Source organism: Dermacentor albipictus, chromosome 1 (genome assembly GCF_038994185.2).
Source record: "Dermacentor albipictus isolate Rhodes 1998 colony chromosome 1, USDA_Dalb.pri_finalv2, whole genome shotgun sequence".
Classification (NCBI taxonomy): domain Eukaryota; kingdom Metazoa; phylum Arthropoda; class Arachnida; order Ixodida; family Ixodidae; genus Dermacentor; species Dermacentor albipictus.
This window is the reverse complement of record NC_091821.1, coordinates 406,542,875-406,557,357: the sequence shown is the minus strand read 5'-3', so window position 1 is coordinate 406,557,357 and position 14,483 is coordinate 406,542,875. Positions and strand designations below refer to the sequence as shown.

The following is a 14,483-nucleotide window of genomic DNA, read 5'->3' as shown; positions in this document are numbered from 1 at the left end:
GGCAGCCAGTTTTTAGAAATTTGGTTCAAGTTGTCCAATGTTCAAACAACAGCTGCCTCCTGCTAAGTTTTGCCAGGTAGCACGGTATGTCAGTGACTTAAAATGTAATGAGCAGTGACCTATTGTCACATAGTAATAGCTATTAATTCTCTTTATGAGAATTGAAGATATTACAATTTTTTTTAAGGGGGGACACTGCTGTCGAAATAATGTTCATCTTTTTCATCAACATTAATAAAACTTTCCAGTTTTAAGATTTTTATGCCAATTTCAAATATGTAATTAGTTTCGTTGTAGGTGAATTAGTTTCTACAATAATTAACATTTCACTTCCGTTGTTTAGGGCCCCAATGGAAAATAAATAGCACAATAAAAAGTTATTTGTAAGGCATGTTTAGATAGCATAAAGACTAAGGAATGAAAGATAGCAAGCACATTTTTTATCTGACCCTTAATAGTAGATATTTTACAGCCCGCTGAATACAGTACAAGCCCACAAAGTATGGCAACCATGTGGCAGTAGTTGTAGCAAAATAATCAATTTTCAAATTGACAAAAAAAAGTGCTTGCTATACTGCATAGAGTATACGTTAGGCTCCATTCTGCAAAAAAAAATTTAGTTCTATCTGTTCTTGGTGTTCGGATATCGAGGCCTGGATATTACATGGAGCCCAAAATTTGTGTTTTGAGAAAAGTACAAAAAAGAAACAGCATTAAATATGAGGTGACATGACATCCAGAACAACCATTTTTGATATTTGCTCTAGACACATGAAACTTTCACGACACATTCAATCTTGTGGGCTGCTTATAAATATCAAATTAGATTTTTTCTGAGGTCAATAACAAAAATAGTTACAATTCATCTTGTGTTAAACTTGGGATGTGATTTGCAAAAAAATTTACTGCAACAACATAGCTAAAATGAAGCAGGTATGTTCCTGGATGTTAAACTACTACAAGCTAGCACTTTGATGTTTGTATCTGTACTTTAGCCAAAGTTATGAAATTCTAAAGTTGCAGCTTTACAAATGTGAGTCAAGTGTGGCCTCGCATGGCTCTGTTGTCAAATGAAAGGGTTCCCCCTTGTGACATGTGCTGTTTCAGGGCTATGTAGCCTGCCTCATGTAGAATCACTGGCATCATGAGAGCGTACAAATGAGGAAGCAGTGCTCTTCTCACATTCTAGGTGTTTGGCACGCCATTGGTGCTATAGATGACGAACTGCAAAGCTCCGAGTAATCTTTGAACTTTTGACAAGTATGGTACTTCACTACGACAATTAACCCTCCAATGACGAGACAAAAATACCTGAAGGAAATGTTTACAATACAGCCTCGTTGATACGATGCCGTTACATACGATTTCCCGACGGCAACATTCACGATCGAAAAAAAAAAAAAATCCGATTGAGTTGCGCTTATTTTTCACTGGTTCATATGTTCAAGGAAAATGCAACATTTGGCACCATCGTTCAAAATATTGGCAAAGTGCGATTGTATGATACATGTTCTGGCCGCTAGATGCTATGTAAACAAGACAATGCACAAGGCACGAGCGATCGAAAGCAGTAGCCGTCCGTCATTGCAGCAGTTTCTGTGCAATACACATTCGCCCGTCTGGCTCACGTGAAAACGCCGGCGGGCACTCGGTTTCTTATTCAGGTACCAGCAAATCTCCACCTTGACCGTTGCCCGCCGCATTCACAACTACCGCTGCCAACCATACTGTGACAAATATATTCACCTATCTGTTTCACAGTGCGTGGTGCCGTTCGAAGTTTACTGCATGCTCTGAAAAAACGATAAACCAAACATAGCGCCGTTCGCTGCTGCAGACTGCAATTGTATTGTTACGTTGCAGAAGTCACATACAATGATGTATTTACAATATTTACAAGAGAGACAACGATGCATAAACAAGATGGCTGTCGACAATGATTCCACCTACACTCGTCAACTCGTCTTCTGACTGGCGCCTGTAAAGGTGCCGTCTCGGCGCTAACTATAAGGGAAGTGAACTCGCGGCAGAATAAGACTTTAGCCGGACACATGCACAACGCCCGTGGGGACACGCGAATCCAGCGGAGCAATTCACGTTGTTCACATCACCAAGCTCACGCACTATCACGTAGGGCCCTGCGTAGCCCGGCAGCAGCTCCATAGGAGGGCACCGGAGTCAGGAGGAAATCGAACGTCCCAATGTCAGCTGTCGTACTGGATCTCCTGCTCAGCCTGAGACTCAGTGAGTTGGGAGTCGGCAATCTGATGTGCCGTGTGAGCCGGGGCAATGATGTCTTGAGCACATTCAGTGGGAGTGTTCGTCGAGGAAGAAACGGTGTGTCGAAGGGCATAGAAGGGTGGCGGCTGAAGAGAAGATAAAAGGGTGAAAAGCTAGCAGTCTCATGATGGAACAAATTACAGGCGAAGGTCATGAAGGGTAACATGCTGTCCCAATCATTGTGGTCGTCAGAAACGTACATAGACAGCATTTCTGTTAACATGCAATTGAGCCACTCCCTCAGTCCGTTTGTCTGCGGGTGGTAGGCAGTGGAAAGCTTGTGCCAAGCAGAACAGGAGCAAAATAGGACTTAACTAGTCTGGACAAGAAGGTGTGGCCGCGATTGGTGAGGAGCTGCCGGGTGCGTCGTGATGGAGGATGACGTCGTGTAAAAAGAAATCTTCCATCTCAGCTGTACAGCTTGTGCGCAAAGCTCGCGTGATAGTATACCGGGCCGTGCAATCAGTCACGACAAGGACTTACTGCCAGATTTCGACATCGGGAAAGGGCTGAGAAGATAGAGACCGACACAAAAGAATGGTTCTAAGGGCACATTGATGGGGTGAAGCACAGCAGGTTTTTTTGCAGTGCTGACAGAGTGCACAAGCTGCAAAGCAGCAGTGCACAGCGCTGTACAGGCCTGGCCAGTAGAAGCGGTGCCATACGCGGTCACAAGGCGTGGTGATCGGTAACCACAGAAAACGCGCAGCCGTACATGTAGGGGCGGAATTTGTCAACTGCCCAAACTAATGCCAGGCACTCCTGTTCAGTAATTGAAAAATTTATCTCGGGAGGTGACAGGAGGCAGCTGGTGTACGCTATTATGCACTCTGCGTTATGCTGCCAGTGAACAAGTACAGCCCCGATTCCATGGCCACTGGCATCTGTGTGAAGTTCAGTGGTGGCAGATGGATCATAATGAGCCAGCAACGGGGGAGCCGTGAGCAAGTGTACAAGAGTAGAGAAGGCTTTGGCTTGAGCAAGGCCCCATGTGAAAGCAACGTCCTTCTTAGTCAGTGAGTGGGCGTGCGGTTTCAGTGAAATTCGTTATAACAAAATGACGGAAATACAAGCACAGCCCAACTAAGCTTCTTACGTCTGCGGCGAAATACAGAACATGAAAGTTTTGGACAGCACGAATCTTGTCAGGTTTGGGTTGAACGCCAGCAGCACTGGCGAGATGGCCACAAATGGTAACTTGACGATGTACAAAGTGGCACTTGGATGAGCTCAATTGCAGGCCAGCGCATCGAAAAACAGCAATAGCCCGTAGATGCTTTAGATGACTGGTGAAAGTTGGTAAAAAGACTATGACATTGTCTAAATAACACAGACATTTGGACCATTTATATCCGCGAAGTATGAGCTCAATTGCAGGCCAGCGCATCGAAAAACAGCAATAGCCCATAGATGCTTTAGATGACTGGTGAAAGTTGGTAAAAAGACTATGACATTGTCTAAATAACACATACATTTGGACCATTTATATCCGCGAAGTATGAGCTCAATTGCAGGCCAGCGCATCGAAAAACAGCAATAGCCCATAGATGCTTTAGATGACTGGTGAAAGTTGGTAAAAAGACTATGACATTGTCTAAATAACACAGACATTTGGACCATTTATATTCGCGAAGTAAGGAGTCCATCGTTCTTTCAAAGGTTGCCGGGGCATTACAAAGGTTGAATGGCATAACCTTGAGTTGGTAGAAGCCATCAGATGTTACAAAGCAAGTTTTCTCATGGTCCATGCCATATACCAAGATTTGCCAATAGCCTGATCGGAGGTCTATCGATGAAAATCCCCTTGCTCTGTGCAAGCGGTCCAACACATCAATATATGGCAAGGGGGAGACATCCTTGCATGTGATTTTCTTGAGGTGTCTGTAATCCACACGAAAGCACTAACTGCTTTTCTTCTTGACAAGGACACAGGGGATGCCCACAGAATGCATGATGGCTTGATAACTCCTTTAGTCAACATCTTATCGACTTCTCGTATCACTTCACGTTCAACATGCGAAACCCAATATGGCCAGCAGCCTATCAGGTTGGCGTCTCCGGTGTAAATACAACCATCGGAGTTCTAGGCGTTGATGTGGGTCGCGCCACGTCAGGTCCTGCTTCGTCTGTCATGTGGTCCAGTGCGAGGTGACAACCACTACAGATCTCCGTTGTTGTTTCTTGTGGGTACCTCGCACCTCTCACCAATTTGTTACCTTGCAGAAGTCACATATAACGATGTATTTACAATGTCTACAAGAGAGACAATGATGCATAAACAAGATGGCTCTCACGACTGATTCCACCTACACGTCAAATCTTCTCCTTCTGACTGGTGCCGCCCTTGGTTGTGCTGTAACAATATACGTTTTTCGGCAGCTAGATCTCATGTAAACAAGAAAAAGCGAGAGATGCACGCAATCGAGAACAGTAGCCGCCTGTCTCATGTGCAAACGCCGGTGAGCACATGATTTATTTTTATTCCGGTACCAGCAAATCTAATCCTGAGTCATCATACGCTGCATTCACAGCTGTCGCCTTTAAACTTATTGCGATAAGTACCTTCACCTATCTGTTTTACAGCGCATGGGAAGTAGTGCCATTGAAAGCGTACTGCGCGCTTTTAGTAGGCAATTACACAAATCCACCACAGTTCCCTGCTACAGGCAGCACGACGTGAGCATCACATTTCGCTCCGGCACCATCCTGCGTTGCCCCCCCAGCTCGATTTTGTTTCGGTTTCCCATCGCCGTTCTAAAGCACTACGCAATAGGAAAAGAACAATATGCATCTCAGGCTGCAAAACCCCACCAGTTTGACACGCGTCAGCGTCTCGTACCGCAACGATTCAAGCAACGCTTAGCATTACGTAGATGTCTACTACAGTTGAGCCTGTCGATCTGTTTATTTGCTTCAGATTACATGTTTTACCTGTTAGTACATTTTCCCATGTTTCTTTTTTTCTTTCAAATACGTATGAACTAGGTACGTTCTACTGTAGTTATCATTCAAATGTGCAAAATACACAGAGAACAAGGATATTCAACAAAAGGAAAACAATATTTTGCCGAAACTTTTTTATCAATAGGTTTCTTGCCGTTGGAGTGCACTTGGCAGAACACTGGAAGTGGGTTTTGCCCTAGCTACCTACGGCTTTGTGTGGAACTTGTACAAGCAGATCTCATCAAATATGAAATGCAAAAAAAAAGAGGGGGAGGGGTGCACATCGCATTTCTTCAACATTAACTGTGCAACACAATTTCAGCCGGGAAATTTGCATTTGCCTTTCTCCACTGACTGTGCATGCAACAGATAGCGAGTTACACGCCGAACTTTTTCATCCTCTGTTCCTGCTCTAATACAACAAATAACATTTGATGCCTATCATTTAGCATTGGCTAATGACATTTAGCCCAAAACATTGCACTCAAAACCGAAACTTGGCAAGAACAAAAAAATCATATTTGGTTTGGTGCCTGTAGGCAACACTCGCCCATAAAAAGTTAATATAAGCACAATGCACAACTGCTTTCGACAAAGGCTCACCTCAGGGTCACACTTAAGCATGGCCTCCCCAAGCTCGGATTCCAGAGGGCCCGTGTAGATGCATTCAATCTTCTCTCGAGTGACGTGAGCAGGTGACGGCACATGATTGACACACATGTCAACAAAGCCTGTTGAAAATGGAGGCAAAGAGATCAAGTTTTTTGCCATAAATTGCCAACTCTCCCAAGCTTCCACCCTTGTATGCTAGACCAAGGCCGAGAGCAAGAAGAGCAGCTTGTGTGTGTGTGTGTGTGGATAATAAACATCTAGACACATCACCGACTCTGAAAATTTTGCACTGCACAGGGCACACGACACAAGAACAGGACAGACAAAGCCCTCCTTCTCTACGTGTGTGTGGCCTTTGCACTCCGAAATTTTCAAAATATGTGATAGCTCAATAATTCAGGTGCAAATGAAATGGCAAGAAAAATTAAAACACACAGCAGTGCCATGTGATGCCCTTACATTTACAAAACTCATAGGTGCATGCCTCATGTGAACTCAGCATGAATTTTCAATGGCAGACTACGCAAGTAAACTGCCACAATGATTTTTTTCCCACTTTCTACCAGTTCTCACTATAACGTAAACACGCTTCAAAGCTTCTATGCCTGGATTTTAACGCAACCCATAAAAGCAGTGAGAGACAGCATTTATCACATGGGAATGTAATATCATGAAGCTGTTTATGACTATTCTGCCATAGATGGCCTTTAAAAACAGACCCTTTTCACGGCGATTCCGTGGGCGACATAATGTATGATCACATGGTGGCACATCCACTGCTTGCCTCAGCTGCCTCCATTGCCTCTGTTTACAATGTATGTGCATGACGGCAGTGTGGCTCCGCAAAACAGTTTTGGTGTATATCATGGACAGTGACTGGGTAGACGACACGAAACTTTGGACACAGCTTCAGAGAACATGTAAGTGCTCTTGGAGCTCAATGTGCCTTGTCCAAACGCTACAAACAGCGTACAGGGTGTTTGTCCTAGAAGCGGGGCCAAAAGTTTATTCCAAGCTGTCCAAACTTCCCACTTGTGAATTAAATCAGGGCGAGTGTATTTTGCTTTTTGTTCTTCATTTGGCTAACACTCTAACACTTTGAAGGAGTGGACTGTCACAATTCTGACTCAGTAGAGTTTCTTGGCGCAGTCATTATTTAATCATTTACTTTCTGCCTACTTGCTCACGGTTGTTCTCAGTTGTGATAAGATTAGTTCTTGCTGGGTACAAGGCTTGAGACACAGATTTTCTGTACTTTGTTATCACTTGTAGCAAACAATTATTATCGCTAGTCACTTGCTTACTCTGTGACCGTCACATTCAGCTTCAAACATTTGTGTGTTATTAGTGCAGTCGCTGTCAAGCATGCTTCGGTGCATTGATTCAAGCGTGCGGGCATTAACTTATTTTTGAAGCATTAACGATAGAGCTAGCGTAAGTTTGCATGCAAGTTGGAGTTGATGTGTGTAGATAACATGCAAGAAACGTATTATGCTATGCAGTGGCGCTATTCCCTTTGTCACTGTGCAACGAACGGTATACTCACTCTTTTTAACGTTCCGAAGTTGAAGTTTTTTCATTGGAGGTTAGTGATACAACGCTAGTGGATCAGTGAATGTTTTATCCTCGAGAAAAGCCATGCATCACAAAGAGCTTAAGTAGCAGTATTCTGCGGCCTTTGTCACACAAGTTCATTTCATTTCTTAATATACCAGTCACCATTTTTGCAGCAAACTAGTGCACGTCTCCCCTCTACCATTCCACATTTTGCAGCATGAATGCAACACAGTGCGTTAATGAACATCCAATTGCATCTACAGCAGGTGATTGCACAGTAGCAGAGCAGGAGTGGTGAAGGTTTTGTATTCATGCACTTTTGTTTAAGGCAACGTGTGGTACGCTGGCAAAAGTGCCGTGTCATTCTTCTAAAGCAAGCTGCTCTGCGAAAAGGGCCTGTAGAACTATAGTAGCCAAGTTCTATAGCATGCCACAACCCACAGTGTTTGTAACTGCTTGGAGAACAAGTATGGAGTGCAAATATAAGCAGTCAACCAACCAGAAAATTCCCCAACGAAACGGGAGCAGATGAGACGCAGCAAAGGTCTGACATTCAGCTTCATCTCCGTCTTGGACAGCTTGACTCCCAACTCATCAAGGAGCTTGGGCAGACACTCATCCACATCACCAACCACCTACAAGCAGTGAACCACAGCAATTACGACAAGGCACGGTGTTCAACAGTTTTTTCACAACTGCTTCATAACACAGTGTCAGACACTATAGCTTCGTCACTCCAATTTTTGTGAGAAGCAGACATGATCGAAATATTCAGCCACTAAATTTTGTAGCATTTCTGACCTGAGGTGTCAAGTTCCCTCTATCTATACACTATGTATGCTTCCTAGTTTGGCAATTTTGTTTAATTTTATAAATTTGCAAAACATGCTCTTACCTGTGCAAATAGCTTGTACAAAGGCTCCAGAATGAACTCCACAAAGCTCCTCTGTGCTGAGCTGTGAGGGGGCTTCCTTGTAAACTTCCGTCTGCAGTTTGATATAGAAACCAGCAAAATTCATGGCTTGTTATGTAAATGTTTGAGCCAACACATGAAAGAAAAAGCACTAAGATAGAAGTTACATGGCAACACATTTAATACAGCAACGCAACCGAAAATTTTCATTATTTGTGATGCAGCCTTACGTTTTGTTGCTGAAGTAGATGTCTCCCCAGAGCCGCCTTGCAAATTCTGTAACATTCACTCCACCAAAGGTTTGTGAGTACATGCAGGCGAATGAACGCAGTGTGAAGCAGAGGCTGTAGAGAGAGCTGGCAAAGCAAACATTGCCCAAAAGTGGTGACACCTGCTGCTGTTCGGGGTCCTCAGAGTATAGCCTGGAAAGGAAATTCATGAAAATGCTCAAGAATCTTAGGCTTAGGAGCACAATCAAAAGCACAAGGTCATTAAAATTAAAGCCGCCCACTACAGTGACGCTCAAAGGCCGATGTTTAGCGCATGGGTGTAAATATGACATTCATCACGTAATCAAGCACTCAAATTTGTCTTTCTTTTCTTTTTAATTTTTTTCACCCAAAATACATCGATAGGTCGTAGCACCTCATTTCCAGTGAAGAGTCTTGAGGCTTCAATAGTAAGTATACAAGTGAGGACTGTAGCTACAACAAATGTAATTAATTAAATAAGTAGCTCCTTGCTACAACCACTTCACCTTTCTCTCAACTGATCAAAGTCTGAAGCACATTTCAACGTGAAAGGCCGCCTGATTCAATGCAGTTTTCAATTCTCATTCATAAGATTAGCACCAGCTTCTGGCAATGTTGCAAGCTAATTGTTTCACAGATGCTCTGTATATGTTGCTGAGTTTGACTGACCTTGAGTAATGTTCCTGGCTTTGCCACTGAACAGTTAATTTAATCACACAATGCATGCTAGGTACAGATAGATTCAAATCAGTGCAACATGCAACAGCAGCGACATAGTGGTGCGACTCACGTAATCAAAGAATTGATCTCGTCAATGACATTCCTCAGCTTGTAATAGGCATCTTGGGGCGGCAATTTCAGCTCAAGCATGAGCCTGTCAATCTTGTTGATGCAAATGCAGATGGCCAACTTCTCTTGCACAGCATGCTTGAGCAGCTGTTCTGTGTTTAGACAGACCTGAATGAAGAAGGCATAATCTTAAGATTGTTTCTCTTATTCTAGGCCAGCTCAGGCCTACTAGCTCACACAAGCCAAAACAGAGCAGAAGGCAGACGCTCATGAGAGACCAACATGCACTGGGTTCCAGCAAGGTCGCAAGCTCAAGTCATCATCATACCGCTCAACTCGCCTCTGACGATGCCCTCGAGATACTGGCTATGATGAGAGGACACATCACCATGGTATGGGACAGCATAATTGTCCCTTCAAACTAATACAAAAACTCCTGTGTTTCCACAAAGCATTTTTTCATTAAAATAGTATTACTAGGCACACTTGTTAAAAGAAGGAGGCAAGTGTGTTGTTACATCGTCGGTGTTGTGACAATGTCTCAGCATGGTTCTTAAGCAAATTAACTTGATGCGTTGGAGCAAATCCCTCTTTGAACAGAGGCATAAATACCGTGCCTTCTGTTACATCTAGTTATTTTAATAGCAGCTCCAAGTGCCGCCTTCTTGGGATGCTGACGCATAATGCAAAAGACTTCTCTTCACACCAGAGAGTATTTAGGACCAGTTAACAAAGCATAAGACAGCCCTACAAACCTTACTTTTCTTGTGCATGCTTGAAACAAGCCCTACTAATTGAATAAACAGCAAGATGATGTCACCGATTACCTGGCATTTAAAGTGACACCACTCAGAAATAAAAATGATATACATATGCTGACTGCCTTAAACTTCTAATGACCCACTCTCTTTTCTTTCTTTTTTTTTCATCAGTAGAAAAAAAAATACAATTGGATTGCATTTAACAATGCTTTTAAATGCATGGTGAAAGCGTCCAAAATTAATTGCACACCATTTCTGGCCCAGGGCGAAGTTTGTAGACTCATTACAAAGAACAAAAATGGGTGCCTATTACAAGAGTATAGAGAGCTTTAAATTATGGTTCCCAAGCATTGGGAGACGCAAACCGCTGGGCGTATAAAGGAATACAAAGACAGCACAAAAGAACACAGACGGCCTACAATGGAGTGTACATGCTACAGAATTCAGATGCCCATCAACCAGCAAATACATCTTCCACACTGCCATCTACACTTTTCCCTGCAGTACTAGAAAATAAACATAGAAAGGTGAGTATTTCCAAAAATTCACTGCACACCAACTGCAATGAGGATTCATCCGACTCACTCCTTCAGCTGCATCAATGAAGATCACAACACCATCACACAGCCTGATAGCTGCAGTCACCTCATCAGAAAAATTGACATGACCTGAAAGAGAAGCGAGATGGTGCATTATATGTGACAACTCTATTAATCGAGCTTTGAAAAGCAATTCTGGAAATTTTTTAGGTGTATGGATCTAGATAACAAAAATTGTAAGTACTCCACTGTACTTTAGTCATTTGCACTAAATGGTGAAGCTCGGGGTTGTGTGGTTTTGTTACCAAATAATTTGAAACCTAGGCATGCACACTGCCTATTCGTGCCGTCGAATGGAATATGGCCACACTTTTTTGACCACTCCATCCATTCCCGTCATGGCACCAGCATGGGAGGTGCAGTAAGGTGTTGCAAAAGATTTACTAAGCAAAGCATGTTAGGCTCTTTGCCACAAATGATAGTGTACAACATAATCAATGGAATATAAACCTGGCAGGCAGATAAGATGTTATTACGATTATTATTATTACATAAGAATGTGTGTTTCTTTGCCAAGAAGAATAGCGTGACACAAGAATGCTTAGAATTCATAGTAGTAGTTAAACGCACTGTCCCAGGATGTTGCTACTAACTCTTTGTGGGTTGCCCAGTACACCTTCAGTTTCAGACTAGCGTTCCTCTGCTTGACGATCAAGGAATGCATTGACTATTGTATGCAAAATATGAACGAACCTGGTGTGTCAAAGACGTTCAAAATAAAAGATTTCTGTTTGAGGTCTTGCAGCAGAAGTGTGACAGGGCTAGCTTTGATGCTCACTCCTCTCTACAAGAAAAAAAAAAGCAAAAACACAATGTTAACATTTAAAAGTCCTTTGGTTTGAGGCAAGTAAAACATGCATGTGATGCAAAAGCAGGGAGCAGCCTAAAAAATGGCAAAGGTGCAGAACTTGCCTCTTGCTCTGTGTACAGCGTGTCAGTGTACCTGAGCTGTAAAGTAATGTTTAATAAGTTGATTAGAGATGAGCAAACCACATGTCACTGAATATACCAGAAAAGGTTAAAGCACTGAACTTACATTTTTGCACTCCTTTGCTCGCAAGTGAGGATGAGTTTGCTCGATCAGGCAGTCAACAAATGAAGTCTAAAAGAAAGAAAAATGTTGCAGATCCACGAAGGCATGTTCAAATAAGTGTTCTGATCAGGTTCGAAAAGCTCAGCAGGATCGTTAAGTGTTATGTCACAGAGCCTAAGCTCATTCTAAAGGTTTCCTCATAGCTAAAGCAAACACACGGATCCAGAAGAGGGTTGTAGCGCCGAAAAATACAACACATAGCAAGCAAGACGGGACAGGCACAGGCTCTTCTGGAAACATGCATCAACTAGCCCCCCAACAAGTAATATTCAAACACATGGACTATAACCAGAGGGATACCTTACAAGAGTTGTTGTAAGATAAATGTTGAGGAAAGAAAATCAATTCAGTCATTCAAGTTTAAAAACACAACATTCCGACATGGTTTTACATTGCCATGTGCCAAAAAAAGTTTTACAATTTTAGCCCTAAATATGTACCCCTCATTTACATAACAGCTTCAGACAAGAACTTGCTAAGCACTTTAGGCAACACAGAGAAAAGAACAGCTCTCTATGCATAATGCGACTGACTGATGAATGCAGTTTTGAGACAGATGAACTGTTATCTGTGCTAGCCGCAAGAAAATGAACACCCATGCATTTCCCATATACATTAGCAGCGTGTCGAAACAAAACGAAAAAAGAAAACGAAAAAAAAAAAAACATTTTTTACCAGAAAGAAAACGTAACCAAAACATTCTTATTTTGTTTCAAAGTGAAACAAAAACACTTTTTATTGATTTTCACTTCAAACGGAAAGTTGGCAATACGAAACAATGGACGTCAGGCAACATCAGCATTAGCACGTACCTCAGGCGTCTGCATTGGCGTTGTATCTCAGGGAAACTAAGCCTGCCCCTCGGTGCACTAGCAAATCGGCATTGTAGCAAAACTGAGGGCGAATGCACGCTTATTTCATTTTGCAGAGGTGCAATGCTTTGTTACTGAAGTTTTATCATTCGTTTATGTTCGGTCACGTTCGTTTTATCAGAACAGCAGTCTCGCATTTCGGCGAGTACACTCAATGACATGCTGGTTCCGAGATTATGCTCTTATCAAAAAAAATTTACTGTTTTTATTGTTACTTTGCTTCGACAATTTTTGCATACAAACTAAAACCGATATGAACTGTTTTTTTGTTCCTAGAGCAGAACTGGAACAAAACTTTTTTCAGTAGAATGAAACTAAAACCAGAATGAAAAACATTTCGTTCCGACACCTTGAACATGAGCACCAACACCACTGCAAGGCACAGCTTCTTAACGTAGAAGTGCGCCAATGTTCGCTATCAACTCAATTTAGCAGTTGTCATGTTGCTGAAGCCCAGTATCCGTGATAACACCATGTTAGTATAACACATATTCCCAGCTACTACGTTCCGCTGCTGCGACATCATAAAAATAGATTAAAGGGATATTGTTACGAGTAGATTGAAGCATGAGTGAGAGACATGGACAAGTGCTATTGTTTGTGTCTGTCCAGTCATCACCGTCTCTGAAGTGCCTCCACATACAAAAATGTTTGTCTTGGATTAGTGTCGTAATTACAAAGAGTGCACAGAATTGGCATTTCTTGAATAGAGGGCACAAGTCATGTGGTGGACACATTGCGAATGTGTAGAGCTGTGCAACTGATGTCCTTGGGATTCAAAAGTCATGAAAAGTTTTTCTTTGTAAACAGGAATACAGAGCCTGGAATTGCAGGAGGCAGTGGCCGTACTCCATCTCACCGATTTCATGTTGTGCAATGAAAGCGACACTCATGAGAGAACCAGCAACAGCAAATAGGCGAGTCCTGCTTCCTCCCTCAACACATGCAGGTGGCTTTTCATCTAGATCTAGACTGGCTGACACAAACCACTCATTTCGCTGTTCAGCAGAGAGTTGGTAAGACGGTACATGGCTTTGTGAGGACATGCACAAAATAACCCTTGATTTTTTTTCTTTTCCTTTTGCTGTAAGGTCAGACAAGAAAAAAAGCTTTTTGCAGCAAATGCATTCCAAATGCTTTTGTGGGCCAGTATGCATCAGCTAATGCAGTGGGGAATTATGCTGGAACAGGAAATGAACAGAAAACAATATATCTCAAAGTAGCTAATGCCACGGAGAGGTCGGTTCACTGTATACAATCAACAGTGCATTCGCAAGTTTTTAATTAAAGTGATCGAAGCACTTTCAAAGGGAGCACAGTTGTTTCCCCTACCTTGCCATGATGAAGGTGCCCAACAAGAGCCACATTACGTATCAGCTCAGAGTTGTCCATCAGATCAGTCAGGAACCTACATGCAACAAATAAGTTCCTTATCAGTGAACAAGCTGTTACACAACAAACAAGACTCTTACTCAAGATCATAGGTTGTCAAGGGCAGGTCCTGCTCCACAAAGGAAAACTTTCGGTGCTTTATGGGAGCAATGATGGGCTCTGAAAAGCAACACAAAGCTCATATGTATACACCTACTTTATTCCCTTGAGCAACGAATACAATGAAATGTCTTGCATGCATTTATATTTGAAAGCTTGTCCTGTGAACACACCTTTTGTGGGATACATACAAAGTTTAATTATGATATGGGTGGACAAATATTCAAAGTTTCAAATATGAATCAGATCATGAGAAGCCAACAAACGACGACACCAAGGAAAACATAGGGGAAATTACTAGTACATATTTATTGAATTAAAG

The 14,483-nt window shown here is 42.5% G+C and overlaps 1 protein-coding gene across 1 annotated transcript in view; it reads right to left on the bottom strand.

The window, feature by feature from the left end:
• Positions 1-14,483, bottom strand: part of LOC139054694 (116 kDa U5 small nuclear ribonucleoprotein component) — a 48,857-nt gene that overhangs the window by 29,989 nt on the left and 4,385 nt on the right. The window contains exons 4-14 of the mRNA XM_070532143.1: positions 14,143-14,221; positions 14,003-14,078; positions 11,742-11,807; positions 11,618-11,653; positions 11,399-11,489; positions 10,692-10,774; positions 9,347-9,513; positions 8,536-8,727; positions 8,288-8,378; positions 7,892-8,027; positions 5,827-5,954 (exon numbers count right to left, since the gene is read on the bottom strand). Of these exons, the coding sequence (XP_070388244.1) occupies positions 5,827-5,954; positions 7,892-8,027; positions 8,288-8,378; positions 8,536-8,727; positions 9,347-9,513; positions 10,692-10,774; positions 11,399-11,489; positions 11,618-11,653; positions 11,742-11,807; positions 14,003-14,078; positions 14,143-14,221 (1,145 nt within the window). The remainder of the gene's footprint in view (positions 1-5,826; positions 5,955-7,891; positions 8,028-8,287; positions 8,379-8,535; positions 8,728-9,346; positions 9,514-10,691; positions 10,775-11,398; positions 11,490-11,617; positions 11,654-11,741; positions 11,808-14,002; positions 14,079-14,142; positions 14,222-14,483) is intronic.